At 51.9% G+C, this 25,393-nt stretch overlaps 2 protein-coding genes across 6 annotated transcripts; both read right to left on the bottom strand.

Annotated features, from left to right (window-relative positions):
- Window positions 1-273: 273 nt before the first annotated feature.
- ZFAND2B (zinc finger AN1-type containing 2B) lies at window positions 274-6,446 on the bottom strand. 5 transcript variants are annotated; one of them, XM_071747656.1, is made up of 9 exons: window positions 5,966-6,119; window positions 5,180-5,274; window positions 4,626-4,757; window positions 3,826-3,977; window positions 3,244-3,351; window positions 3,012-3,081; window positions 2,397-2,473; window positions 1,796-1,874; window positions 274-1,543 (listed from the first exon to the last, which is right to left on the bottom strand). In XM_071747656.1, the coding sequence occupies exons 1-9, from the start codon at window positions 6,018-6,020 to the stop codon at window positions 1,505-1,507; spliced, it is 807 nt and encodes a 268-aa protein (XP_071603757.1). In that variant the 5' UTR covers window positions 6,021-6,119; the 3' UTR covers window positions 274-1,504. The 5 variants fall into 5 exon arrangements, with proteins under 5 accessions (XP_071603757.1, XP_071603755.1, XP_071603760.1 ...); XM_071747654.1 differs by having other exon boundaries at window positions 1,796-1,877; XM_071747659.1 differs by lacking the exon at window positions 3,244-3,351 and having other exon boundaries at window positions 1,796-1,877; window positions 5,966-6,446.
- Window positions 6,447-9,918: 3,472 nt separating this feature from the next.
- On the bottom strand, window positions 9,919-25,316 carry RETREG2 (reticulophagy regulator family member 2). The gene is made up of 9 exons (XM_071747629.1): window positions 24,998-25,316; window positions 22,568-22,674; window positions 16,795-16,825; window positions 15,915-16,050; window positions 14,460-14,544; window positions 13,536-13,673; window positions 13,103-13,197; window positions 12,083-12,218; window positions 9,919-11,354 (listed from the first exon to the last, which is right to left on the bottom strand). The coding sequence occupies exons 1-9, from the start codon at window positions 25,207-25,209 to the stop codon at window positions 10,624-10,626; spliced, it is 1,671 nt and encodes a 556-aa protein (XP_071603730.1). The 5' UTR covers window positions 25,210-25,316; the 3' UTR covers window positions 9,919-10,623.
- Between the last annotated feature and the right edge of the window lie 77 nt (window positions 25,317-25,393).

Below are 25,393 nucleotides of genomic sequence, written 5' to 3' on the forward strand. Positions count from 1 at the left end.
GGGGAGCCGGGCTGCGGGCAGGGCAGGCAGGATTGCTGCCACTGCCCTTGGGTTGCCCAGCAGCTTTGTCACAGGGTTGTGCTCCTTGGGCTCTGGTGGGCGAGGGGCAGTGCAGGCTGTCAGTGCTCACCCCAGAAAGAGCCAAGCACGGCAGGGGCTGCACTCTGATGGCAAAGGCAGCAGCAGTGCGGACGGGGGCCACTTCAGGCCCATGTGCCACCCCCTTGCATGCCCCCTCCACACTTGGGCTGAACACAGGACTGCTCCTGCAAAGCGGCTCTGCACCTTGTGCTATGCTTTTATTTCCTCGCAAGCAGCACTTTGACAAGTCTTGGCCTTCTTTCAGCCCAGCCTAAACCCACCTCCTGCTGCATGGAGAGGGGGCATTGCCAGCAGATAACCCCCGACCTGCACTTGGCTGTGTGGTGCTGAGGGGACAGCCCAGCCCTGTGCAGCATCAGGCACAGCCCCACAGGGGAGAGCAGCTCCAGCAGAGAAGCTGGAGAGATACGGTGGGAAAGCAGAACCGCTCTGCACGGCTGCAAGCCCCCCTGCAAGAGGTCAGCAGGACAAGTTCCCCAAACCTTGCTCCCAAACACGAGCAAGGAAGGGCTGGCTCCTGGCTCGGGTCCTTCTTTTGCAAGAAGGCATTCTGTGCTGCTGCTTCCCTGGAGAGGATCCACCATAGCGTGGCTGGAAAGGTGATGTTCCTACCCCAGCAGCAGTAATACAGGGCCCTGAGATAGTTGAGGGCAGCAGAAGAGCAACCAGCAGCAGGAAGGCAGCTGCAGTCCTGCATGAGCGACATGAGCACAGTCAAGTCACTGCTAAGGTTACTTTTCACTTAACCGCCCTCATTAAAGAAAAACCAGAAAGGAAACACGGCTCCATTCAGTCTCAGAGAGGTCCTGGATCCCGGCCGAGTCGGGTAAGGCCCAACATGCTTATGTATACAAACAGCAGAGGAGGCACCGAGGGCATGGGGAGTGGGGAAGGGGTGGACTTCGTGCTGCCAGGAGGCCAAACATTCAGCTGTGTCATGCTCGTGTGATTGTCCCAGCCACAGCTGCCCTTTGCTGAGGCCCTGGCACAGCCAACCCGAGCGTGAAATGCAGCCTCCTGCTACTGCAAGCAGGCAGCTGTATCCCAGCTGTGTGCCCGAGCAAGCAGAGATGTCCCCACTCAGCACTACCCTCACCACATGGCCAGGGCAGCTGTGGATAAGTGCATGCTGTGATTGCTGCTTGGTCAGTGTGTGCTCAGCCTTGTCCCACACCATCTTCATCTCTCCAGGAACATTAGCAATTTGCTGCACTGATTTTATACAGCTACTAGGGCTGAGGTGTCACTCTGTTTGGTGGCTTGCTTAGAGCCCCCAGGGAGATGAGCTGTCCCTCGTGAGGGGCTCTTATTGTTGTCCAGGCCAGAACCCCACAGCATCCATATCTGCTCCTTGAGTCACAAGCAGAATCCCACCTCCACCAGCATCACCTGCCCTGTGTGACTAGGACATGCAGCAGTTGGATGGCTTTGAACCATGGGCCTAGAATGAGAAGAAGCACAAAGTGAGCAAGGGAAGATGGGTTTCTTCCTCTGTCCTATGAGGGGTGATGTCCAGTGCTCAAGTCCCCAGGGCTGAGGCGCTCAGCAGTGCCACTGCCCCGGGCCGGTCTGCCCTCCTGGTGAGAAAAGTGACCCTAGACAGAGCCCAGAAACAGAACCCTGGGAAGACGCCATGACACAGCATTGGGATCAACCCCACCACAGCACAGAGCCTCCAGGCAGCCTCTCTTACCTGCCGCTGCAACTGCTGGTACTCAGCTTCGCTCGCTGACAGTGCCTGGGCCAGTGCCAGATCCTCCTCCTCCTGCGTGCTGCTGGGGACAGTGATGCACAGTATGCCTCTGCCTCCCCTGAGCTCACCACCCCAGAGCCCTTTGGGGTGGCAGGATCTCCAGTCACTTCAACCCTCCCAGGAGCAGGAAGCAACTGGGGAGGGATGAGGGGATCCAGCTGGGACTGGCAGCCAGTACCCTGGGCCAAGGAGAATCATGTTAGCTCCAGTCTGTAAGATGGTGCTTTTAGCAGCACCAAGATACCTGCCCAAGGACAGCACATGGGCTACCAGGTGTCCTCTGTGGAGACCCCTACTCCACCTGTCATGCTCTAGCCGTGCTCATTAGCTGACAATTGGTCAGACAGTTTGCCCTACTCAGGGCTGTCAGTCACTGTCCCCTTCCTGCACCCCTGAGGGCTTGCTCCCTGAACAGAGCTCCATGATGACTCTGGACTCTTCTTCTGTCAGCTAAGAGGAATGTCATCCCAGGGCCACATGATTCTGCACCCAGCACCTCTCACATGCAGGTTTGGGGCATGACACCACGTGGCCTGCATACCTGGGTGGCTGAGCTGAGTTTCGTGCTGACTCTGCCAGGGATATCTCCAGAGCTCGCTGCAGTGCCTCTTCCTCACTCTGAAACAAAACATCACCAGCTTGGCTGAGGCAGCAGGAGGCAGCCCTCAAGGACAGGCAGCAGGCACAATCTTGCCTGGGCAAGGGTGGGTGCATTTCCCCTCTCCAGTGCCAGCCAAGGCAAGGTAAGTCTTGGGCAAGGTAAAGGCCTTGGGCTCAGGACACGTGCAGCTGTCTAATGCTGCCCAAAGAAATGCAGACCTGCCTGCCAGTTTAGGGGGCATGGTAAGAATACCAGTGTGAAGCAGCTTCTATCCTACACCTCTGCCCTTGGCTTGCAGAACAGAAAGACAACGCCCAGGGACAACAGCCAGTGCACATTGTCCCTTTGGGAAAAGCTGAGAACCAAGTGCAGCCAAAAGCTGCTATGTGCAGGAGCTCCACTGAGCATCTGCAATCCCTATTTGACAGAGGAGGCCCAGTTGGGGAGCACCACGGTCACCTACAGAATATGGGCTACAAAGCAGTTGCTGCAGTAGCTCCCCAGAGCACAGAAACCACCCAAGCCTACACCAATTGCCCAGACCAGGCCACTCACCAGCCCATTCTGCAGCATGACAGCTGGAGGGGAGGTGCCATGAGTCTGCAACACAGATGCTCTGCCTCCTCTGCGAACAGATAAGATGGGTTATTACCAAGCCCTGGTGAGAGTACATAGCCCTGCCAGTGCACAGGTCTAGCAGGGAGCTGTTGCTCCTGCATCCCATGGGGAGCCAAGCTGAGCCTGGTCACACCCACCTCTGAATTATGAGTCAGGGCTATCACTATACCTGGCAGAAGCTGGAGAAGAGGGGCTGCTTGATGCCTGGGCAACTCCACTGCTCAAGGCAGTGACTGTTTTGGAGGAGGATGCTTGGGCTCTTGCAACTGCAGCATGCCTAGGACAGACAGGACACAACTACTTTGCCATCATGGGCAAGCCCTGGGCATTTAACACCCAGCGAAATGAAGCAAGACACCTCCCTTGCATCCAGCTCCCTCTCTTCTTCCCAAGGCACCCAGGCTGTGGCTCAGCTATGCCCAAGAGTTTCAAGCACCACTTCTCTCCTTGAAAAACTATTCCAGGATAAACAGAAACCATCAGCTACAGAATAAGGGGCCAGGCAGAGAAGCAAAAGAAAACCAGCCCACAGGCAGTACTGGTGGCTTCTGCAGAAGGAAAAGACAACGTATACAGCTATGCTGACTCTACAAACCTTAATGCTGCTGGAGGACACCCCAGCACACAGGGCAGGGAGTGTGAGAATGCAGCAGTCCCAGACAAGGGGCCAGAAGAGCTGGACTTCTTCCCTATCACCCATCTGGCAAGCACAGCCCTGTCCCTGCCAGCCCATCTGTGCTCAGGTTCTCACCCTGCTGCGGAGAGAGGACGCCCTGCCCCGCTGCAGTCGTGGTCCAGGGGATGCCGATGCTTGAGGCAGTAATTCTTGTGGCACTGGTCACAGATCACCTTCATCATCTCTTTCTGCTTGCAACCAGGCTTCAAACACTTGTTGGTGAAGATCTGAAAGATGACATGGCTATGGTGAAAATAAAAAATGCCCTGTGGGGCCAGGGCTGTCCCCTCTCTCCACACCAGGCCCTGGGCACTGAGCAGTTTTCTCTCCCAGTGCCACTTCAGTTGGGGCTCTGGTGTTTGCCTCCAAGTATTAGTTTTCTCTAATAGTTCATTAGTAACTCACTAGTCCTTCAGTTTCCATAAACAAGGGTTCTCATGATTACAGAACACACAGCAGGAGATAGACTGCCCTGCCCAGGGACTTCTGCCTGCCCTGCTGGGCAGTGTGGACAGCCCGGAGCCCTCCAGCTGCTGCTGGGATGGATTCCTGCAGGGCCCCTCCTTGCAGCAATTCCCTTTCCTGGCAAGAAGCGGCAGCTAATTGCTGCTTGCATTTTTCTAATGGCAATATGCAGCTTCCCATCTTCATGTCCCAGGTGGCTTCCCAGCCCCACCTCCATGGCAACTTCATCCCCAGACTCACACCAGAAAGCCCTACAGAGATGCATTCACCTCCAGCCCACCAATCCTTCCTGCCCTCAGCCCAAACAGAGCTGGCAGGGGGCAGGGCTGAGTTGCGTGTTGTTTTCCTCCCAAACTTCAGCAGGGACCCAGAGGAGCTCAGCAGTGAGATGAAGAGCACACAGTTCCTACCTTACGCTTACGCTGTGCAGGGTCAGACTTGCAGTCACGATCAATGTGTTCACCCACCACAACATCAGGCATCTCCCCCCTCCTCACAGGGACTGGAGTGTTGCAGAGGGGACACACAGGGACCTGCACATCCTACAGAGACAAGAAAAGGGGCCTTGGAGCAGCCAGCCAGCCAACCCGGAGTGCTCTGTGGCAGGCCACTCTCTGCTGCAGCTCGCACAGCACTACCCACAGTTTGAGATCCTGCTTGCCACCCCCCAGAGAACTTGCTGTTTCTGACCCAGCAGCTGCAACAGGCACAGCCACACTCTGGGAAGGGATGACAGCTGGGCTGAAAGATGCCCAAATAATTTCATGCAGTGGAAGAGGGTGGCCTTGAAGCTTGTGGCACTGAGATGCAGATCCAAGCTTTCAGAGACACTGCTGGACTCAGCAGTGTCCAGCAGCCCAACGGGGACTTCTCAAGTGACCAAATAAGTTACAAATTCTTTTGATTGCTGGGAAGGCTTGGGCACCTCTGTGTGCAAGGCTGGGTTAGGCCTCTCTGCCCTTACCTTCTTGTAGGCAGAGGTGCAGTCATGCTGGGCATATGCAATGTGGTCAGTGCAGAAGATCTGCTCACAGGCATCACACTTCAAGGGGAGAAAGTCTGGGAGCAGAGAAGATGCAATGAGCAGAGAGTGTTGAGGTGCCTCCCATACCTCCCGAGGGCACAGCCCTGACCCGTGGCCAAACCAGGGCCGTTCCTCTCTTTCCCAGCTCCGAGCTGAGAAAGAGAAGGGCAGCAGGTCCATCTTCAGACATGCCCAGGGCTCACTCCTTCCCGGGTTCAAGAGAAGCACCCGGGTTCAAGAGAAGGGATCCCACCGAGCCCCTGGAGGGGCTGCCGGCCTCCATCCGGACGTGCTGCCGTAGCCGCAGTGGGGTTCACCTTCCCGGGATGGCCGCTGCCCTGTTCCCCGGGGAAGGACGAGCCCCAGAGAACCCCGCTCAGCCGCACCCTCGCCTGCAGCACCAAGGGCCAGGTGCCTGCCTGCTCCCCGTCCCGCTACCCACGGGGAAAAGCCGCAGAGTCCCCCGGGAACACAGATCCAGCCGGGACAGTCCCGAACTACCGGCACCGGCGGCCAGCCCCGCCTCGCCAGAGCCTCGGTTCCGCTCCGCTAAGGGCATCCCGGCCGGCAACTCCCGCCCTTCACACCGCCCGGCCCCCGCCCCACTGCTCCCCTTCGCCTCCGCGGAGGCCGTGCGGGCCGCTCCGCGCCTCCTCAACGCGGGCCTAGGGCTGCCGGGGCCTCTTATTCCCCTGCCCCCCTCCCTGCCCCTCCGGAGCCCCTCACCCAGGCGCTGACAGGCGGGCCAGGAGCAGTGGTCGCCCAGGTCCGGGAACTCCATGGCGTCCGCCACCGGCCCCGGGCTCGGCCCCGCTTCCGGCACGGCGTCACACGGGGCGGGGACGCCCCTGCCCGCCCTCCCCGGGCTCTGTTCGCCTCCAGAACGCCCCCGGCTGGCGGGCTCGTCTTAACTGCGCGGTCCGGGGGGACCCTCCCCGTCAGGGGGCAAGGCTGGGGGCACGGGGAAGCTCAGGGGCCGGCATCGGAGCCGCCTGAGCCACAGTATGGCTTGGGTTGGAAAAAGAAAGACCTTGAAGGCGACGGAGAGTTGGGGAACTGCTGTGGGTTTGCTCCGGTGGTGGGGAAACCAAAGAGCTCACCCTTTGCTGGATCCTCCTCCCAAATACTCTCTGCAGGCAGGCAGTGAAGGGTTTGGTTCGCACTCTCGTGCCTTGATAAGGAGAACCCCGCATCCCTTAGGACAAGGGAGACCACCCCCGCACCCCTGCCCCCCCGGCACACGGACTGGAGGGATGTGGCTCCTCGGGGACAGCCCTCAACTTTCTGACAGGATATTACGGCATCCACGCCCGTTTTGGTATATTCCATAATCTCCAGCTCTTTACTGCCTGAAAATCCAGACTAAGGGGACAAAGGTGCTCGTCCTGCGTGGGAAGTGGTGAAGATGATCTGATAAGAAAGGAATGTGCAAATGAAGCTACCTTGTTTAACAAAGGGAGGATGGAAAATCAGTGAAAAACTGTGGAAAAATACCAAGAGAGATCAGGGGGAGGACCCTGTGGAAGGGCTGGATTATAGATGAGACCCTCAGGTTAATAAACTTTCATCTCAGTGTGGAAGCATTACTGAGTCCGTGCCTCGACGTGACACAGTCCTGCAGCCCTTCCACAAACACTTCCCAAGGGCTGCTTACTGCACTTACCACCCAAAAAGGACCTGTAGTTGTGCCCGTTCCACAGAGGTGGCAGTTACGGACACTCGTCTCACCCCGACTGCTCAGCCAGCCATACATTCATCTGCCATCTTGCCAGGCAGGTAGTGCTTGTCATCCATGTGGCTGTGGACAGCTGCAAGGTTCCTTGACCAGCCTGGGACATGGAGATGGGGTCGGGACTCAGACACAAGTCATAGCCAGTACAGGACCAGGGCAGGCTTAGAAATCTCCATCCCTGGAGAAAAGTGCTGGTCTTGGACATTCCCACCCATGTAACACCCTCCACGCCTCCCAGCAGACAGACACCTACTCACGGAACACACACTTCCAGCAGACATGGACACCCACCCATGTGATACCGGGGGACACACAGCCAGCACATCCCTCGTGTGCCAATTCCTGCTTTATTGGAAGCCAGGGCCATGGCAGTGGGTGCGGTGGCACTGAGGCATTGGTGGACAGGGATGAGGCAAAATGCGCATCACCTCTGGAACATCAGGTCAATGGGTTTGTTGGGATCAACTATTTTTGGAGCATGGAGGCTTATTTTTCGGTGTGGTTTCTGCCCCTTACAGGAGGTTTTGTGGAAATGAAACATGGCCTCTTTGTCTAATGGTTCTTATTCAAAATTAAAAGGTTAGTTATTACAGAACTGCCTAAGGTGGATCCCTTTGTTTATCTCTAAAGTGATGCTCAACACGTCATTGTTAAATAAGCACTAGACTGTCCTTCCTGACATCCTGATCCTGACTGGATCAAACAGCCTCAAGCCATGGAAATGAACTCTCCCCAAAGGAGCCTTGGAAGGGCTGAACAGTGGCTGGTAAGTAATGAGGTTTGAGCATGGGGAAAAAACTTTGCAGCTTCTGTCTTGCTGGGAGAAGCAGGACCTTCGTGAAGAACAGCAGTGCAAGTATTTCCCTTGGCTTGTCTTCAATGAAATTACCCTTTAGTACCCTCTGAGTACCTGGTTACTCCTGTGGCCTTTCATGACTTGGGGACAACACTGTTTTTTAATCCTCTTAAAGGCTCCAGGGAAACCTTATAGCATCTTCCAGTACCTGACTGGGCTACAGGAAAGCTGGAGGGACTTTTTACAAGGGCATATAGTGATAGGCCAAGGGCTAATGGCTTTAAACTGGAAGAGGGGAGATCTAGGTTAGACATTAAGAAGAAATTCTTCACTAAGGGTGGTGAGACACTGGCACAGGTTGCCCAGAGAAGCTTGTGGCTGCCCCCTCCCTGGAAGTGTTCAAGGCCAGGTTGGATGAAGCTGTGAGCAATCTGGTCTAGTGGGAGATGTCCCTGCCCAGAGGGATTGGAACTAGATGGTTTCTAAGGTCCCTTCCAATGGGAGTCAGTCCATGATTCTATGATTCCTCTGGAGTTCTTTTTTCTTGGGGCAAGGAACGTATCATGGCATTGTCACTGGACAGCAAATACAGCAGTCTGGTGTGACCAATAGGTATTCTTGATTCTTATGCTTCAGCAGGTCCAGCAGCCCAGAAGGCTCCTGTGGTTATAGCAGCTTGACGAGCTCCATCAGTGTTCATGATTACTGAGGTTCATGCTTACAAGTGCAGCAATGCTTCCCTGCATGTCTGTGTTTCTGTGAGCTTAAGACTAAGGTCTTAACATAGAGGGAAAGTCTTTCTGGATGAATGGGAAGAGACAACTGCTTCTAGACATGTATCTGCATGGTAGAAATGCTGGAAGTGCATGCGAGTTTCTGCTCAAAAAGTTTCAGTTTTTGTGCTGCAGTTCAGGGTTACACAGCTGTCAAATAAATAGCAACTTCTGGATTTGGCTGGTACAGGGAACTGCAACTGCATCACGGGGTGCTGCCCTTACATTTGCACTTTTTAAGCTCTGTCAGATGGTTATGTCTCATACATTCCCTTATGGAGAACTGAGCTATGAGTGTAAAGTGACAGCAGTAAAATTCTCTGTCCATTTGATGCTGCCATCATGTAAACTGATTTGCCCTGGATCTGTGGAAAGACAGGTTTGCAACTCAAACTCCGTAATGTATCCATAATCTGTGACCGAGCAAGACAGCTATAGTTTCTTTACAGAATAATATAATCATAGGATTGTTTCGGTGGAAAAAGACCTTTAAGATCATCAAGTCCAACTGTTAACCCAACACTGCGAAGTCCACCACTAAACCATGTCCCTAAACACCACATCTACATGTGTTTTAAATACCTCCGGTTTTTTACCCAGCAAAGCCTACAGCAGTTCAGTCCATGAGCAGCCAGCTTCTCCAAGATAACGCTGTGGGAAACAATGTCAAAGGCTTTACTAAAGGCTACGTAGACAACATCCACAGCCCTCATCCACTAAGTGGGTCAACTTGTCATAGATCAGGTTAGTCAAGCATGACCTACCTTTCATAAACCCATGCGTGTTTTCTTGCATGTGTAGTATGACAGCACTCAAAATTATGTGCTCCATAACCTTCCCTGGCACCAAGGTCAGACTAACAGGCCTGTAGTTCCCCAATCATGGTTGTTCTGGCAAGGCTTATGCCCCGTCAGCATCGCTTGCAAGAGCTGCTGGCTTCAGGCAGCTCTCTCCACTGCCCTGGCATTCGCTGGCTGCGGAAACCTCCCTGTGCACTGAGATCTGCCACTCTGCTGTGGGGCACACCACCACCTTCAGCAACCTCCCTCAGTGGCTGACCTGCTAGCTGGGACCTTGGCAAAATGTGAGGCTGCCCAAGTGGGACAGCCTAAATTTAGGGAGTTTCCCTCCATACTTCTCTTCCCATTCCCCTCCCTCCCCCAGCCCAACCTCCCCTGACTCCCCATCCCCAAAAGAGACACACACACCGATCCTCCACTGTGTAACAGCTTCTGGCTCTCTTCAAGCCACTTTAAAGTCTTCAGGTGCCAAGCTATAATGCCTGGCTTAGCACAGAAGGGGTGCTGGCAGGATCAGTTGTGCAAATGGCGAAAGATGCCTGGGACAGGCCCCGGCAGGAACAAACTGGAATACTGAACAGGGCCAGGAGCAAATTTCATTGATTGCAAAAACCTCCACAGCCAACCAGGAGAATTCAAACCAGACAGGAGAAAAAACAGATGTTGCCCGACACTCTGTTCCAGCAGTGATGTGAAAGATGGTAATGTGTTGCAGAAAGGGTCTCTTCACTGCACAGTGCCCATCTGCCTTTGTCCCTCCCCTCCAAAGACCCCTTTCCCTCCCCTAGCCCCTGAGAACCACATTTGACTGTGCACCTCATCCCTCCCCCCAAACAAAACCAATTAAAGTTAAAATTATTTACACTTTTAGCCATTTAAAAACCCAATAAAATAAGATTGCATATGTCCTACTGGGGATGTGGGTATTAGCAGCAGCTACAGCTAGCTTGGTACTCTGCGTGCAAAACAAAAGACAAACAGAAGACAGACCAAAATACTGCACCATTACTAGGAAGCATTTGCTGGGGTTGGTGTTTCGATTGTGGCGTAAGGCTTCTAGGAGCCGGCTCCTCCCCAGCTGCAGGGCAGGGGCATCTCCCGCTCAGCCAGTGAAGGCCAGGCTCTAGAAGGATGGAAAGGATTTGTTATTCCAGACACAGCACATTAACACTGACGCATTTCCATCCCAGTCAACACAAACATCTAAAAACCCACTGCAGGTTCACCATGTGAGTTGTTCCTTCTTTCCAGTGACGACAGAGGAAAAGGGGGAATATGAAGACCTAAGATGTAGACGTTGCTGTCATCACTGCCTCCTCCTCATCTCCTTGCTTTGGCAGCTCAGCAAGTGTGGGAGATTGGGGAACCAGAGGAGCTCGAGACTCTTGTGCCTCCTGCTCATCTCCCAGCCCCAGCTCTACATCCATTTGCTCCAGCTCCCCCTGATCCAGTAGCTCAAAGTCATCTGCTTCCTCCTCATCCTCTGGTGAAGCTGCTGTCCCTGTCTCCACCGCTTCGCTCTCTGACAGCTGTGCTTGGAAGCTCAGTTTCTCTTCAGGCTCAGTAGGGAGGAACTCAGACAGGGAGGGCCCCTCGCTGGCCGCCGAGGACTGCAGCAGGGCAGAGAGGGTGTTCTGCACCGCTGTGGTAATGGCAGTGGTGACGATCTCCTCGCTCAGCGTGTCAATGCAGACGCCCAGACCTGGGGCAGGGACAGTCTTTGGCTCTGCGTTGCCTCCTGCCACTTGCCCACTCCCATTGAAGTGTGTATTTACAAAGTGGAGAGGAGACGCAAGGTGGAGGATGGAGAGGTCAGAGTCTGCAGCCTCCTTCTCTGCTGAGTCCAGCTCATGGGCAGCGTGGGCAAGCTCAGGACCCAGAGGCACACCAAAAGCATCTTCATCACTCTGTGGTCCCAGGTCTCTGGAATGATACTCTTCCACCGAGGGAAACTCTGCCAGGTCCTTGGAAAATGACTCCTCTGGCTCGCTGTGCAGGCTCTGCTGGTCCAGGTCTGAAAGGCATCAGCATTAAGGTGCAAGCCCCCTCACCTCGCCCAGGGCACTGAGATCTCCCACCCACCTCCCCCAGCAGACACACCACGACTCACTTTTGGGTATCATCCCAGCTCTGGAAACACAGCAGGAAGAGATCTGCAGTTATTTCCTTCTCCCAGTGGCATGACTCACATGGAACATCCCTTTTGTCATGCTTTTCTATGTGCTCAGAGAGGACTTCCTTCTCCAGCTCACACTCTCTCCATCTACAGCCCTCTACTAAAACCAGGATCAGGGAAATTGTGCTTATAGCATGTCACCTGCCTGTTTTTCACCACACTCTCATGTGACCACAAAGTGGTTACCTTCATGTTCCCCACCACTAACCAGTCTTTGAGCTTCCAGCAAACATGTGGGCTGTTTGATGTGCTTCACCCAGCATCATCCACAGGTGTGTGATGATACTATGCAACTATTTCTGCAGGACTTTATGGATAGCCTGGCCCCCCTGCTGGAATGACAAGAGGACATTGTCCTGTGGGGCAGTAATTGGAGGAGGATGTCCACTCAGGACCAGCTCATGATCATTTATGAAGCCAGGGCATGCTGTGGTGCTATTACTGCTTCCTCTTTTTAATTGTCTTCCCCTGCAAAAAGCTAGGTTCTCTCCTTGTGTCTGGAGGGACAATTTTTCTGGTACAAAACACTGAAGGTAAGGAAGGCAGTGAAGTGTCCCATCACATACCTTCAGAAACGTCCGTCAGCTGTGGGGTGGTAGCCCGTGAGACTGAAAAGCCCCCACTCTCCAGGATGGAAGCCTCCTCATCAGAGAGCTCAGAATCAGTGATTGACAGTGCCAGGGCAGTCTTTTTCACATCCACCTGTATGGGATGAACAAAGAGGGACAAACTTCTGGGTGTCTGATTCCCAGTGCTGCCTACGGGCACCTTTACACAAACCAGAGCTTCCTGGCACATGTCCTGTGCTGGAGAGACTGCACAGGGGCAGTGAGAAAACACGAAGGGGCTGGGCAAAGTGCTCATTGCACTGCCAGGGAAGGACAGTCTCAGCTCACTGGCTTTTGGGCAATAACTCAAAAGCTTTGCCTACCCACAGTGAAAAACCCAAGAGTTAGCACAAGATGGGATCATCCTGTAGGAGTCTCAGAAGGTTCTGACCTTTCTCTCCTGGGATCACCAAAGTGCAGACCACCCCTTCCTTTTTGCATTCATGCTTGGCACAGTTAAGCCTTCTACAAGCAAGTTCAAGAACCTGCACCCCTTTGGAAGCTGAAGCTTCCTACCTCAAGGCCCAGCTACGTGCCTAGAGCTCCTGTAAAGGAAGACACTTGGTCCATTTCTGTGGTACACATATAGAAAGGTCCCACCCAGAATGACTGAGAGGGAACCATATAAGAGACACTAGTACTGCTCATCTACCTTTTTCAGTGCCCACTATGCCAAGAAAGCTGATTTCTTTCAGAGACACTCACATTTTCTGAGCACAAAGTGTAACCATAAAAGCAATTTGACAGGTCAGCATGAGGCTGGAGCTTTCCCTGTCCTGCATCACCAGCCCTGTAGCACTTAATTCTCAATACTCTAGACTGGAGATGGCAGCCTTTCCCCTTGGGATTCAGCAAAGAAATGACTTGTTACTCTGCAGTTTATTATCAATGGAGATGTACTCGAACCACCCTTGGTTCTCAAGCTGCTCCAGACCAGAGAGAAAGGACTGGTTTCTGCACAGCTCACTGTGCTCTTACCACCGGGGAGAAGCCCGACAGCTCTGCCTCACTCTCACTCTCTGTCTCTGCTGTTGGTTCATCACCTGCTGCAGGCTCACTCTTCCCTTGTCGCCCTATGAGAAAGAGAAGAAAAGCTTTATGGGATTCTGAAAGAATTTTATGCCTTTATACAGCACTTTGCCACTACTTTGACTACTCTGTGAAACTGCACAGGTTTCCCAGAAGCCCAAGGTTCCCAGAGACAACTGTAATCTGTAATAATTTGTTGTTCCAAGGATCACCTTCCCAGTTGCTCTCCCCATAACCCTCAGGTTTTAGTTTAGTTCCCCATGCTCTGCTGCAGCCTTTCACCACACAGTGATGGCAGACCTGCTCTCCCATTGTCCCTTTGATAGGGTTCCACCCTGGGAGTGTGGCACCAGAAAAAGTCAGAGAGAAGGTGGGTCCTTACTCTTCTTCTCATGCTTGTGGTGCAGCGTCTCTGCCTTCATACTGTAGTCCAGTTTCATCAGGACAGGCTCCAAACGTGTGTACATCCTCTGGATCAGCTCATGGTAGACCACCAGAGGCCAGAGCAGAATGCTGAGCACTGTGGACACAAGGTGTGGAGAGTGTGAGAGACAGATCGAGCAGGACCCAGCCCTTCACAGGCCACCTATGAGAAACTTTGTATCACGGGAAGCACAGCTGACTGGCATTAGCTTTCCTATCTCTAAAATCTAAACTCTCCCTAAAATCCTCATCCATGACTGTTCTTACTCACTCCAAAGCTGCTTGATTATCCAGGTTTTCTTAAGAGACCTGTTAGGATACAGATTTATGTTAAGATGAAGCATAAGCCCTCTTCTTCAGCCACTGCATCCCAGCCCCAGCATGCAAAAGAAGCCCTGAAATGAGGTTATTAAAAATAAAAATCACCAAAATTTTTATAAGGGTAGCAGAACGGAGCTCATATGCAGATGCACAAGCAGCAGACCACCTCAACAGTCTTCAGAGTTAGCAGGGACTCGCGATGCAGTGAAAAAGGTTGTATTTATTAAACATGCAGCTTCTTTAACAACTCTCTCAATATGAATTTGCCCACTCCAGGAACTGGGAGATTGCAGCTTTCCGCTTCCCTGGAGCTTCACCAGCACAGCCCCAGCCGTGAGTGGAAGAGGGAAGCAATGCTTTAGCCACGGCTCCCTCTCCTGCCTTTGCAGCTGTACTGCATGCACGCACTTACAGAGACTGCCCGGAGCACGCTGCCTGTACCGATCAATAATCTAGCACAGATCCCCTCAAGAAAACTACAAATATGCTTCTACCACTGTATCGACAGCACAGTTAGGTCACCTTTCAGCTTAAGTCAGACAAGAGAGCTGCTCATACTCACAAATGATGTAGGAGATCATTATGCCTGGAACATAGTGTCCAACTACAGCCAGAATCAGGCAGCCTGAACAGACACTCATGCAGAACTGAAGGAAGAGAGAGGAACAAACAGAAGTGACAAGAGGCAGAGATACATCTATGCAACCAGTGCAGGAAACCCAGTTAGAGCAAAATGAGGGATGCTCCTAACACAGTCAGTATGCCAGCTTTGCACTGAGTACATCCAGATGCTGACAATCACAACTCAGACAGCTTGGTCAGGTTAAGCTGTAAGCATTAGAAGTTCAAGCACAGGAAGACCAAGGTAACCCCAAGACCCCAGTGAAATTAATCAAAACCTTATCAGACAGTTCTTTATGAAGTGAGTTAAATTCCCTGGGGCTAGGATGGGATGTTGCAAACTGCCATTTTGATGTACATGTCCCCTGCAGAGCTCAGCACTTTAAGAGAAGCCTGTACTGTCCTGACAGACAGAAACCTGTTACAGAGTTACCAGATGCTGTGCAACTCCTATACCATACACCAGCAGGACCCACACTCCCACCAGACCTGCACCTTCCTCCTCTGGATAAAGTGTAAGTATAAGGGTACAGCCCTGATGGTTTGTCCTGCATTCTGCTGGGGAGAGAGAGAAGTGAGGACACCCTGCAAGCCAGGCCATGGGTTCAGACACTGAATGAAGACAATGAACTCTTCATCCAGCAATGAAGAGTTTCATTCATAATAGGAAGGGTTTACAAAAGCTAGGGCCCTCTAAGGGCTTTGCTCCCAATGAATTCACACTTTACAGGCATCTTGGTCCTGGTCTCCAACTCCCTGTATTCAGAAGAGTGTTTAAATAGAGGAAGAACAATCAATAGTGATAGAAACAGACCTTTTGGCCCACTGGATCCCAGTAAGCCTGATACAATCCCAGTGGCTGGTCTGTCCTATTTTTTTGGTGATGCTAAAGCAACTATTGTCTACAAATCCTATCCAGAAAACATACCAGAGCCACCAGAACTTGGTTAATAACAAGTTTCCATGCACTCAGAAAATGCCACTGCATTTGGACTTCACTTGCTACAATCTTGGCTAGCAAAAAAGCTAGGACCAGCTTAAAAATGGAGTATATGTAAGGGGTAGAGACTGTAAGTTCCCCTTTTTTCTCCCCACTCCCAATCTCAGAGCTTCTTCTCATACTAAGAAATAAAATTTAAATAAATATACTAAGAAATAAAATTTAAATAAAACCCCATTCACAGAAGGGGTTAAGTTCAGCTCCAGTGTAGAAATACTGGAAGCTCATCATTCTTTACTTAAGCTTCCCATGGTACAGAGTCTGACAGGAATGAACTGTAAATGTTAAACAGGGACAGCAATTGTAAAAATACCAATTTTACATTCATCCACCTCCTAGGCCACTAGTAATGGAAAGAAAAGCCCCTGCACAGAAGAGTAGGTATCTCCAGCTTACCTTGGCAGGATTTTGCCTCTTGTACTGTAGCAGTTCCTGCAGGTACAGCCTGAAGGTGACCCAGCTCTCTGCCAGACAGTGGCACAGCTCAGGGACACTGAGCAGGTGAGGTTGTGCCCCTGAAGTCACCCCCTCACTAGAGACAGACAAGAGCAAGAAGACAATCTTTGAACACGTTCTGTTTTGTTGGAGGGGGAACAGCTGCACTGGGAAGCAGAGATCCCTACCAAAGGCTTGACAACACTGACCACATCTTCAACTGAACTATGTAAGATGCTTGACTTGGAGATACTTTTTCCTTTAATCAGGAAGAGAGCCAAGAGCCACCTGAGCCAAGCAGCAGCAGCAGACACAATGTCACAGAAGCCCCATGCCACAGGCCCAAGATGCAAAGCAGTTTTAAATCAAAGCCATGTAGACAGAAGTGCAGGAAGTGGAACCAGATACGTGACCTCTTCTGGCACCAAGTCCCAGGTAGCCAGAGTGTGGTGCTCAGAGCTATAACCATGGCCAAGCACAGGGTGCAGCACAACAGACAGCACATATAGCCTGCAAAAGTAAGTCTTAGGGATTCCATTATCCCTGAAGGACTCTTAAAATTAAAAGTCCAGAACAGATCTAAGGAAGAAACTCAAAAGTTCCTATCATCAGAAGCACATGAGCTTTATTGCTACTGAAAGATTAGCTTTCCCCAGGGTCTCAAACTGTGGCTCCTGAGCTTATAAGCAGCTCCCTGAGCTGGAGAAAGTGCTACCAGTATTTCACAGCAGGTGCCATGCAGTCTATCAACAACAGCAAAAAGGTGTTGTTGAGATCACCACACAAAATTCAGGCTTGTCCACTTTCCCCTCTCACCAAGGAACAACATCAGTGAGCTTACCTCTCTCCTCCTGGCTCCTCTGATGGCTGTGCTGTAGAGAGAACACAGCAAATTAGTCAGCCAAGTGAAAAATACAACCCGACATTTTTACCACTTAACAGAGCAGAGCTGATGATGTATGATCCTTAGTTTGGGATGCACCCTGGGAACCTTCTTCGTGCTCTCATGCAAGCAGGAATCACTGGCTTGGAGTCTGAGCTGTGCAGGCTTCAGTGAAGCATGCCTGGAAACTCATGAGCAGCCAGGCCCTGGTCTCAGGGTGCCCTGGCACATCTTGTTATCTGTGTTGTTGACAAACACGTGGCATGACACTCGTATCCAAGGTGTGCCATGCTGCTAGTGCATGGGCTCTCTGCTGCAGGGGTCACACAGCTTGCCACAGCATCCCCTGTGTCCAGGCAGTGCCATCCCCAGGGCAGCTGCCCAGTCCTTGTCATCCACAGAGGGCTGCCAGAACAGGCCCTGAGAGGGGCAAAGCTTCAGCTCCTATCTTGGAGCTCAACATGGCACTAGGACGTCTGAGCTGCATTTCTCACTGACCAGCCCCAACCACAGTCGCTGGCAGGACGCTGCGTACAAATGCCAGAGGTCTCCCTGCTGTTTCTATACTTTCCCACAGAATTAAGTAACAAATAGCAGTCCTGTGTATAATTATCTAAATTTAGGGCTCTTTTATATCCCCTGACAGCTCTTTGTACCAGGCACAGATCTAAGTACACTCCCAAGGTCTGGCAGTCTGGATAAGAACAAGGGAATGCTTCCCCCATTCCTCTCTGCACCTAACCCAGCGACGATCCAACAAGGACCTCGTGCATGCAGTACTGAGGGGAGGAGTGATGTTTCAATGGCAGAGATCATACATGATTATGCTCTTCCTTTAGTGACACACAGGAAAAAACCCCAAATATTTGTACAACTGAAACTCATGAGCCTGGCTGTCCACAGACTGGGGAGTCCTGGCTAGCTGACCAGTGCCTGGGGATGTACAACTCTTCAACCAAAGCTCATGCAGCAACAAATTCTTTATAAGGCTCCTGTGTTTAAAACACCCTGATCATGTTCCAAAGGCCCTTTGAGGTCTACCCTCCTCTACCCATCAGCTTAATCTCCAAGAACTGGTAGGGACAGCATTGTGGCTTAACTCCACCTGGTAACTAAGTCCCTCACAGCCCCTCTCACTCCCCCTCTGCTGGAATGGGGCAGAGAATCAGATGGGTGAAAGTGAGAAAACGCATGGGATGAGATAGAGTTTAAAGTTTAATAGTACAGCGATGACTCCTCCAGGGAAATACACAGAAGATGTGAACATCTGTCACTTGCAATGCCCAGGGAGACTTCAGGCTCCAGCTCAAGCCACAGAAGAGAGCAACTTTTTGTAGCAGCCTTGTTACCATCCTCCCAAGACACAGGACGTGTGGCCGAGTACAGACTCCTCCCGCTGCAGGCACCGCACCAGCCGGGGCTGGCACAGCGCTGTGGAGTGGAGCGGGAGGCCATCCACCCAGGGGAGGAGGAGATTCTTTGAGAGCATGACCCAGATTTCCAGTAATTGGGCCTGACAAGAGGCCCAACAACTGCTCTCGGAGCGGGCTGCCCATCCCCTCCTCTGCCCACGACGGCTGGGGCAGGCAGCAAGCACAGCTGACAAAGGGAGCTCTGGATGCAAAGGGAGTATTATGGAAGCAGCTCCACCCCCACGAGGTGGTTGCTTCTTTCACGCAACCCCCGTTGCTGTATTTTGTTATTGTGCTCAGGAATCTAAAGCTGCTTAATCGCAGCACGCAGAAATCCAGCTATAACTCAAAGCTTCATCCATTACCTTCACTAATCACCAAACAGATTACATCTGGCCCTGGCCTGTCTGTGACAGCTGGCTATACTGGTTGTATCAGCTGCCAAACCAGGAGCTGGGATGCTCTCCATACTCTGCTGGACAGACAGGGCAGCAACAGAGAAAGCAGTATGGCACAGGAACCCCACTGCTCTACCACTTGCAGCAATCCAAGCCATCCAAATTATGCCAGCAGAGGGAGTGAAACAATTCTAACTTGCTTCTGAAGGTTTCAGAGTCAGTTTGGGGAGCTGAAGAGTATTTCAGTTCAGGCGATTTCAACTATCTGGCAAAACACAAGCTGTCTTTAAAATCAACAAGCATCTCCACTTTCTGTAGTAGAGCAGCCTGCCTGCTGTCCATTCCAAAGCTCTGGAGTCCTACATCAGTTGGAGAAATAGCTCAGCCACAAAAAATGTAGAGCATTTCTGACAGAATACGTTCACTTAGTAAGGCTCCAACCTGTGCTGCAATACTGAGTTAGGTTAATGGTTGGACTCTATGATCTCAAAGGTCCTTTCCAAGCAGAGTGATTCTGTGATACTGTCTAGCACCAGTACAACTAAGCCAGCAAGCAGGTCACCCACAGCTGGCCTCAGATCATCAATAACTGGCTGAAACTTTGCGGTTGGCATTTCACAGTGGATTGTGGGTTAACACAAACCACTTGACACACAAGAGGCTCTTCTGGGAGACCAGTCAGCCACGCAAGAGTTTAGGTTACATGTTGGTACTGACAAATTATTGCTGATGGATTCCTTGGCTCTTACAGGTTTTCAACACTTCCCAAGGAGGCATTCTTCATCTGTACGTAAACTTCAGCTAGAAAGTAGGGGCCCTTTTTAAGGAGTACGAGCATTCAATTGCAGTGCAGCCTTTGCTAGAGCTTTTCCACACTGCATTCTCTTACAATGACCAAAATACAGCTCCCAAACATCAGTACAGAAACATCCCTACATCATACCAATTTCAGGAGAAAGTGGTTATTCTGCAGTCCTTAAACAGTACTGAAGTGGAACCCAACACAGAGGTGTTACATATGGAAAAAATACCCTGCATGAAAGCTGAAAACATGCAGTCCCTTCTGACAGGACCTAAAAAGGTTGTGTATCTTGCTGCTGTTAGTGTGTCCCTGCGTCACAGTGCGTGAGTAACTGCAAAATACATGCTGAGATTTTAGCATTCCTCCAGGAGTGATGTTATAAGCAGTCATCTGAGACATACAGAACTGCCACAAGCTGAGGTTTGTGTATATACGTGCTGACTCTAGAAGGTGTGGTACTGACCTACTTCCAAAAGCTCCAGGAAAAGCTTACAGGAAGCACTGAGGAGGAAAGCCACAAGGCTGCAGCTCTGCTTCAGTGGGAGCCACACAAGAACCCCTAAGTATTCAGCAGTGCCAAATCAACAGGAGGCCCCTCATCAAAGCAGAGCATTGCTCCTTCCTTGCGAAGGCTGAGGAAACACAGTTCAGTGGACCATGTTGAAATTAGGGCTGTGACCTAACCAGGCATACCAGAAAGGTGTCCCTGTTCCCTGCTGCCAGCAGCAGAAAAGCAGCAAGGAGCAAAGGGGAAGAACACCACTGAGGAGCAGCTCGGTAGGATGTGCACTAACTTCTTGCAGAGCTGATGACACAGGATGAACCTAACCCCTGCTGTGTTGTTTAGTTTGTTTTTCTTTTTTTATTCCTGCCTGCTCTGCATCACACAATCTGATTTCAGTATGGATTTCCCATTTCTTCTGTGACAACATAACTTTTACAGGCATGGTAGTCGCTGGAGCAATTCTACCCCCACCTGCCTCAATGACACCATTCTGTACTGGACACGAAGCTTTTGCATTTCTGGACATGTTTCAAGTGAGATGTTTTGGGTTGGCTTTCAACTATTCCCTTAAAAAAACAATGTGAATAAGCAGGAAATTAAATTGGCCAGTCATGTTTGGCTGTCTAGTTACCTGAACCACACAAAGCAAACAGTTTCAAGACATATCTAATCTTATCAAGACTTCTGTGAAAGCACCCTTTAAGTCAGTACCCTTTCAGGTCAAATAAAGGGCACTTTACAAACACACATATAGAAGGGCTTTCATTCAGAAACTCTCCCTAGAGTAGGTGGGCAGGAATGGAGGGCCCCAGGCTGTTCTTTGAACAGCAGCAGTAGACAGTAGCAGGCAGGTCTGGGTTCAGTCCTTTAATAGATTCCAATGAAGGAGGCACTCAAAGGAGACAGCAGCTAATCCATGCCTTTTGTGTCTAATGTTGGCAAAGACCCTTCAATAAATGGGAAAGATAAGCCAAGTGATCACTCACTGATTAGCTAGAGACCAGGTGCTGTTCAGCAGAGGTACAATACACCAACTGTCTCTGCTGTCAGACCTCACCATCCACTCTGCTACCTGCTGCAAACAGAAGTGGCTCTCATCTGCTCTGCCTCTTGAAGGGCTTAGGCCCACAATGCACTTAGCTAAAATCAATACACTTCAACTCCCCATCTCCTTCCCCCGGCTGAGCTGGCTATGTAAGCTCAGATCTGGAATGATCTTTTTGCCACAGCATTTGCTGGGGAGGACGGACACTACATCACCCTTGCCAGCAGCTTCCCTGACAAGTTAGCTGGGTTCCCTTGGTCACTTTCAAAATCAACTCTTCCCAGCACAAGGAACAACCCTCCCCATGCCCATAATATGAGCATGTTCAGGAGGTATATATCCTAATACTCTGACACAAATAGCACCTGCAGCTAAAGTTGGAACAGGGCTTACGCTCACACCATTTATTTGGTTTTCATGGCAAGGTGGCAGCAGGAGGCTACAGGAGTGCCTTTTGTGAGAAGCTGCTAGAGACCTCCCCCATGTCTGACAGAGCCCATGCCACTGGCTCCAAGAGGGACCTACCACTGGCCAAGCCCATCAGCAAAGGTGGTAGTGCCTCTGCAACAGAGTATTTAAGACAGGGTGAAAAAAAGCTGCCCAACAACTGCAGCCAGAAAGAGGAGTCAGAATATTTGAGAAAAAAAACTCTGCAGACACCAAGGTCAGTGAAGGAGGGGGAGGAGATGCTGCAGGTGCCAGAGCACAAATTCTCCCGCAGCCCATGGTGAAGACCACGGTGAGGCAGGCTGACCCCTGCAGCCCACAGAGGTCCACAGTGAGGCAGATAATCGACCTGCAGCCCATGGAGGACTCCACACCAGAGTAGGTGGATGCCCAAAGGAGTCTGTGACCCTATGAGAAGCCTGTCCTGGAGCAGGCTCCTGGCAGGACCTGTGGAGAGGAGCCCACAATGGAGCAGAGCAGGCTTGCTGACAGGACTTGTGACCCCACTGGGGACTCCTGCTGGAGCAATTTGTGAAGAACTGCAGCACATGGGAAATACTCATTTTGGAGAAGTTTGTGGAGAGTTGGGAGGGACCCAATGCTGGAACAGGAGAAGAGTGAGGAGTCCTCCCCGTGATGAGGAAGGAGTGGCAGAGACAATTTGTGATGAAATTACTGCAAACCCCATTCCTTGTCCCCCTGTACTTCTCATAGGGAGGAGGCAGAGGAACCAGGAGTAAAGTTAAAGCTGGGAAGAAGGAAGAGGTGGGTGGAAGGTGCTTTAAGATTTAGTTTTATACCTCATTATCCTACTGTGATTTTGATTGATAATAAATTAAACTAATTTCCCCAAGTCTGTTTTATCTGTGACAGTAACAGTAACTGTTGAGTGAGTTCGCCCTGTCCTTATCTCATCCCATGAGCATTTCATTACATTTTCTCTCACTGTCCAGATGAGGAGGGGAGTGACAGAGCAGCTCTGGAGGGCACCCAGCATCCAGCCAGGGTCAACTCACCACACATGACCTGTGAGGGACCTGGGACAGGACAGGCTGCAGCCACACCCCAGCAGCTGGTAACAGCAGAACTGTGTCACTAGCTACAGTGCTACCCATCACATACCTGAGAAGTCAAACAGGAACCTGGGCTTCCACCTCTCCAGCAAGAGGATTCCAAGAAGGGACATGCTGAGAAGAAAGAGGGGTCTCAGGGAGGTGGAGGAAAACAACCTAGAAACCAAACAAGAAATTGTAAGGCAGGAAAAAGGAAGCAAGTTACTACTCTTGATGAGAAAACAAGTACGGCTCAGTGATCAGCAAAGCAGAAACATCCAACTGCTACTGGCTGCTGCAGCAAGCATTGTACTCTGCAGACACCCACCCCCACCACAGCAGGTTCTCAAATGACACCTTTGCCCACCACCAGGCAGCTGACTACCTGCCATGTCCCAGCACTCCCCTCCCCTGCTCCTGAGCTCCTCCTTCAGTTGTGAAAGAAGGCTCATGTTCCCTTGTCTGAGTACAAGTCCCTCCAACTCACCAAGGCAAAGGCTCTAGATAATGTAAATACAGATTACTGGTTGAGAATCAGCCTGTTGGCTGAAAACTTATGTCCTGTTTGTCATCACAAGATCTAGCATTATTGCAGGCAGCACCAAACCACGTGCTACACTTGCTTCTAGACGCCTTTTCTTTTATCACAAACCTTCCCTCATTTAATCAGAGCCAACACTTAAATGGTTTAGTTATTCATTTGACTCTATCATAAAACCTTTCTGGTCCCTCACTGACACCTTGGCATGAGCCAAAAGCCAGATCAAACAATACTGCTCACACACAGGCAGACATGCAATCCACCCATCATGGAGTTTACCTCCCCACTCCATGTTGACTGAACAGCAAAGGTTCCAGGGTGGCACCTGCACCAGCAGTGGCAGTCTGCATTCCTCCTTTCCTCCAAGCAAGAGCATCAGCACTTCCCTCCAGCTCAGAGGAGCTGTTCCTAAGTCACTCCAGAAACAAATGCTGGGGAAACGCACTTATCCTCACCCCTTTAGAGAAAACTCCTTTTCAGAAAGAGCTGCTCCACCATTTTACCTTGCTCTTCTTCAGTATTTGCCAATAACTAATCTTAAATGCAGCAGTGATCAGAGTTGGAGAGCATCTTGCCATGCAGCACAGGGGAGGGCTGTACTGCCCAACAAGCGACAGTCAGGGGCAGGGGACTTGGGAGCAAGATCTGTCTTATTGGGTTACACAGAATGAAACCCACACACTTTCCATGGGCCTACAGGACCCATGGAGGACCTACAAAAGCCTAAATAACAATGGTTTTTTTCCTCCTTGTGGGACAATAATTCTGTAGCTTAATATGCCAGCCCTGGAAGAATTTCCTTCTATTCTACCTCATTTATTAACTGCAGTTGAAGGATGCTGGTTGAATCCTCCATGGGATGTAAAGAATTCTGCCTCCTCTGCAATATCTAAATCTCTCTCTGCCGTCCCATATTCTGGGCACTTTGTTTTTCTCCACCTTTTTCCTCACAGCCCCTTAGCCATCATTGTCTACCACCCCTGCCATGCCTCTCCCTCCCCCATTAACTCAAAAAGCTCTGCTTTCATACCTTTCTCGCTGATAGAGGAGTACAAAATCCTTGAAATACGCACTAACTCTGATAATCATGCAGATACATAATGTAAGCAGCCTTTCAGAGTGACATCAAAGGCTGTTTTGGTCACATACTTCCCCCTTCTCTGGTTTAAGACCCTGTCCCTTCCTATTTCATCTGCAACCAACGCTTAGCTCGTTCCCCAGCCAGTGTTGACCTTTTCTGATGGGAAAACCGTTGGCTAGATTTTTTTTTTTTTTTTTTTTTTTTTTTGCCAACAAAACTGACTCACTGTTTATACAAACACGCAGGATGTTTTTCATTACTATCCACAGCTGGGCTCTGCCACTCAGCACGCTGGTGCCGCTGCCCTACCCGAGGGGCAGAGGAGAAGGGAAGGCATACAGGGAGGGAAGATGCTCGGATCCAAACCGAGCAGCCTCGGCCTTTGCACCAAAAATCAGCTCCCTCCAGAAAAAAAAGATCAACGAGCAGAAGGGCTTAAATTAAACGCCTCAGGGCAGCCGGCCGATGCAGGAGGCCGTGGGGATCACCGACCGCGGCTACGGGGTGAAGTGAACCGATAAAACACGGATGCAAAAATTAACCAGCAAGCGTGCCTGGGCGAGCTTCCAGTTGGGCCCAGCTGCGTTTTATTATCGCGGGGCAAATCCTGCCCGAGCTCTTGGCACTTTCTCCCCTCAGGGCGGGGCCTGCCGGAAGAAAACAGCGCGGTTCCTCCCGGCCCGGCGCTGCCCGCCGCTTCGGTGCAGAAACACAGACCGTGGGCGCCACAGAGCAGACCGCCAGCGGCCCCGGGGGCTCACAAGCGGCCGCAGGCCAGCACCGGGAGCCGGATCAGCAGCACTCGCCCGCTGCCGGAGCCACCGGGCCGGCCCGAGCTCCGCCGCGGCCTGCCTGCCCCCCCCCCCGCCCCGGCTCACCAGAGGGCCCCGCCGAGCGCGGCGGCAGTGACCAGGCTGTGCAGCGGCCTCTCCCACACCAGCAGCCGCTGCGCCGCCGCCAGCGCCGCCTCCCAGCCCCGCAGCCGCTGCCGCAGCGCCGCCGCCAGCCGCGCCGCCGCCGCTGCCGCCGCCTCCTCCTCCTCCTCCTCGGCCGCTGCTGCCGCTGCCTCCTCGGCCCGGCCGCTCGCCATGGCTGCGGGAGGGGGGGGCGGGAGGGGCTGCTGTCACCGCGGGCGGGAGGGCTGCACCGGCCCGGGCGGGCGGCACCGCCTGACGGGAACCGGCGGCCGCTGGCGCCGCGCGCATGCGCAGCCCGCTCAGCGGCGGGAGGGAGCGGGCGCGCGGGGGAGGGCGGGGCGGGACGCTCTGCGCACG

This window comes from Heliangelus exortis, chromosome 6 (genome assembly GCF_036169615.1).
Source record: "Heliangelus exortis chromosome 6, bHelExo1.hap1, whole genome shotgun sequence".
NCBI lineage: Eukaryota > Metazoa > Chordata > Aves > Apodiformes > Trochilidae > Heliangelus > Heliangelus exortis.

Excerpts from the sequence above, each read along its gene's own strand:
- RETREG2 (XM_071747629.1), bottom strand. The coding sequence starts at position 25,209 with ATGGCGAGCGGCCGGGCCGAGGAGGCAGCGGCAGCAGCGGCCGAGGAG. Across the intron at positions 16,051-16,794 it reads GAGGAGCCAGGAGGAGAGAG|TGAGGGGGTGACTTCAGGGG; the intron begins GTAAGCTCACTG and ends GTCTGTCTCTAG. Across the intron at positions 14,545-15,914 it reads AGAGGCAAAATCCTGCCAAG|TTCTGCATGAGTGTCTGTTC; the intron begins GTAAGCTGGAGA and ends CTCTTCCTTCAG.
- ZFAND2B (XM_071747654.1), bottom strand. The coding sequence starts at position 6,020 with ATGGAGTTCCCGGACCTGGGCGACCACTGCTCCTGGCCCGCCTGTCAG. Across the intron at positions 5,275-5,965 it reads GCCCGCCTGTCAGCGCCTGG|ACTTTCTCCCCTTGAAGTGT; the intron begins GTGAGGGGCTCC and ends CTCTGCTCCCAG. Across the intron at positions 3,352-3,825 it reads CGTCCTCTCTCCGCAGCAGG|GCATGCTGCAGTTGCAAGAG; the intron begins GTGAGAACCTGA and ends TGTCTGTCCTAG.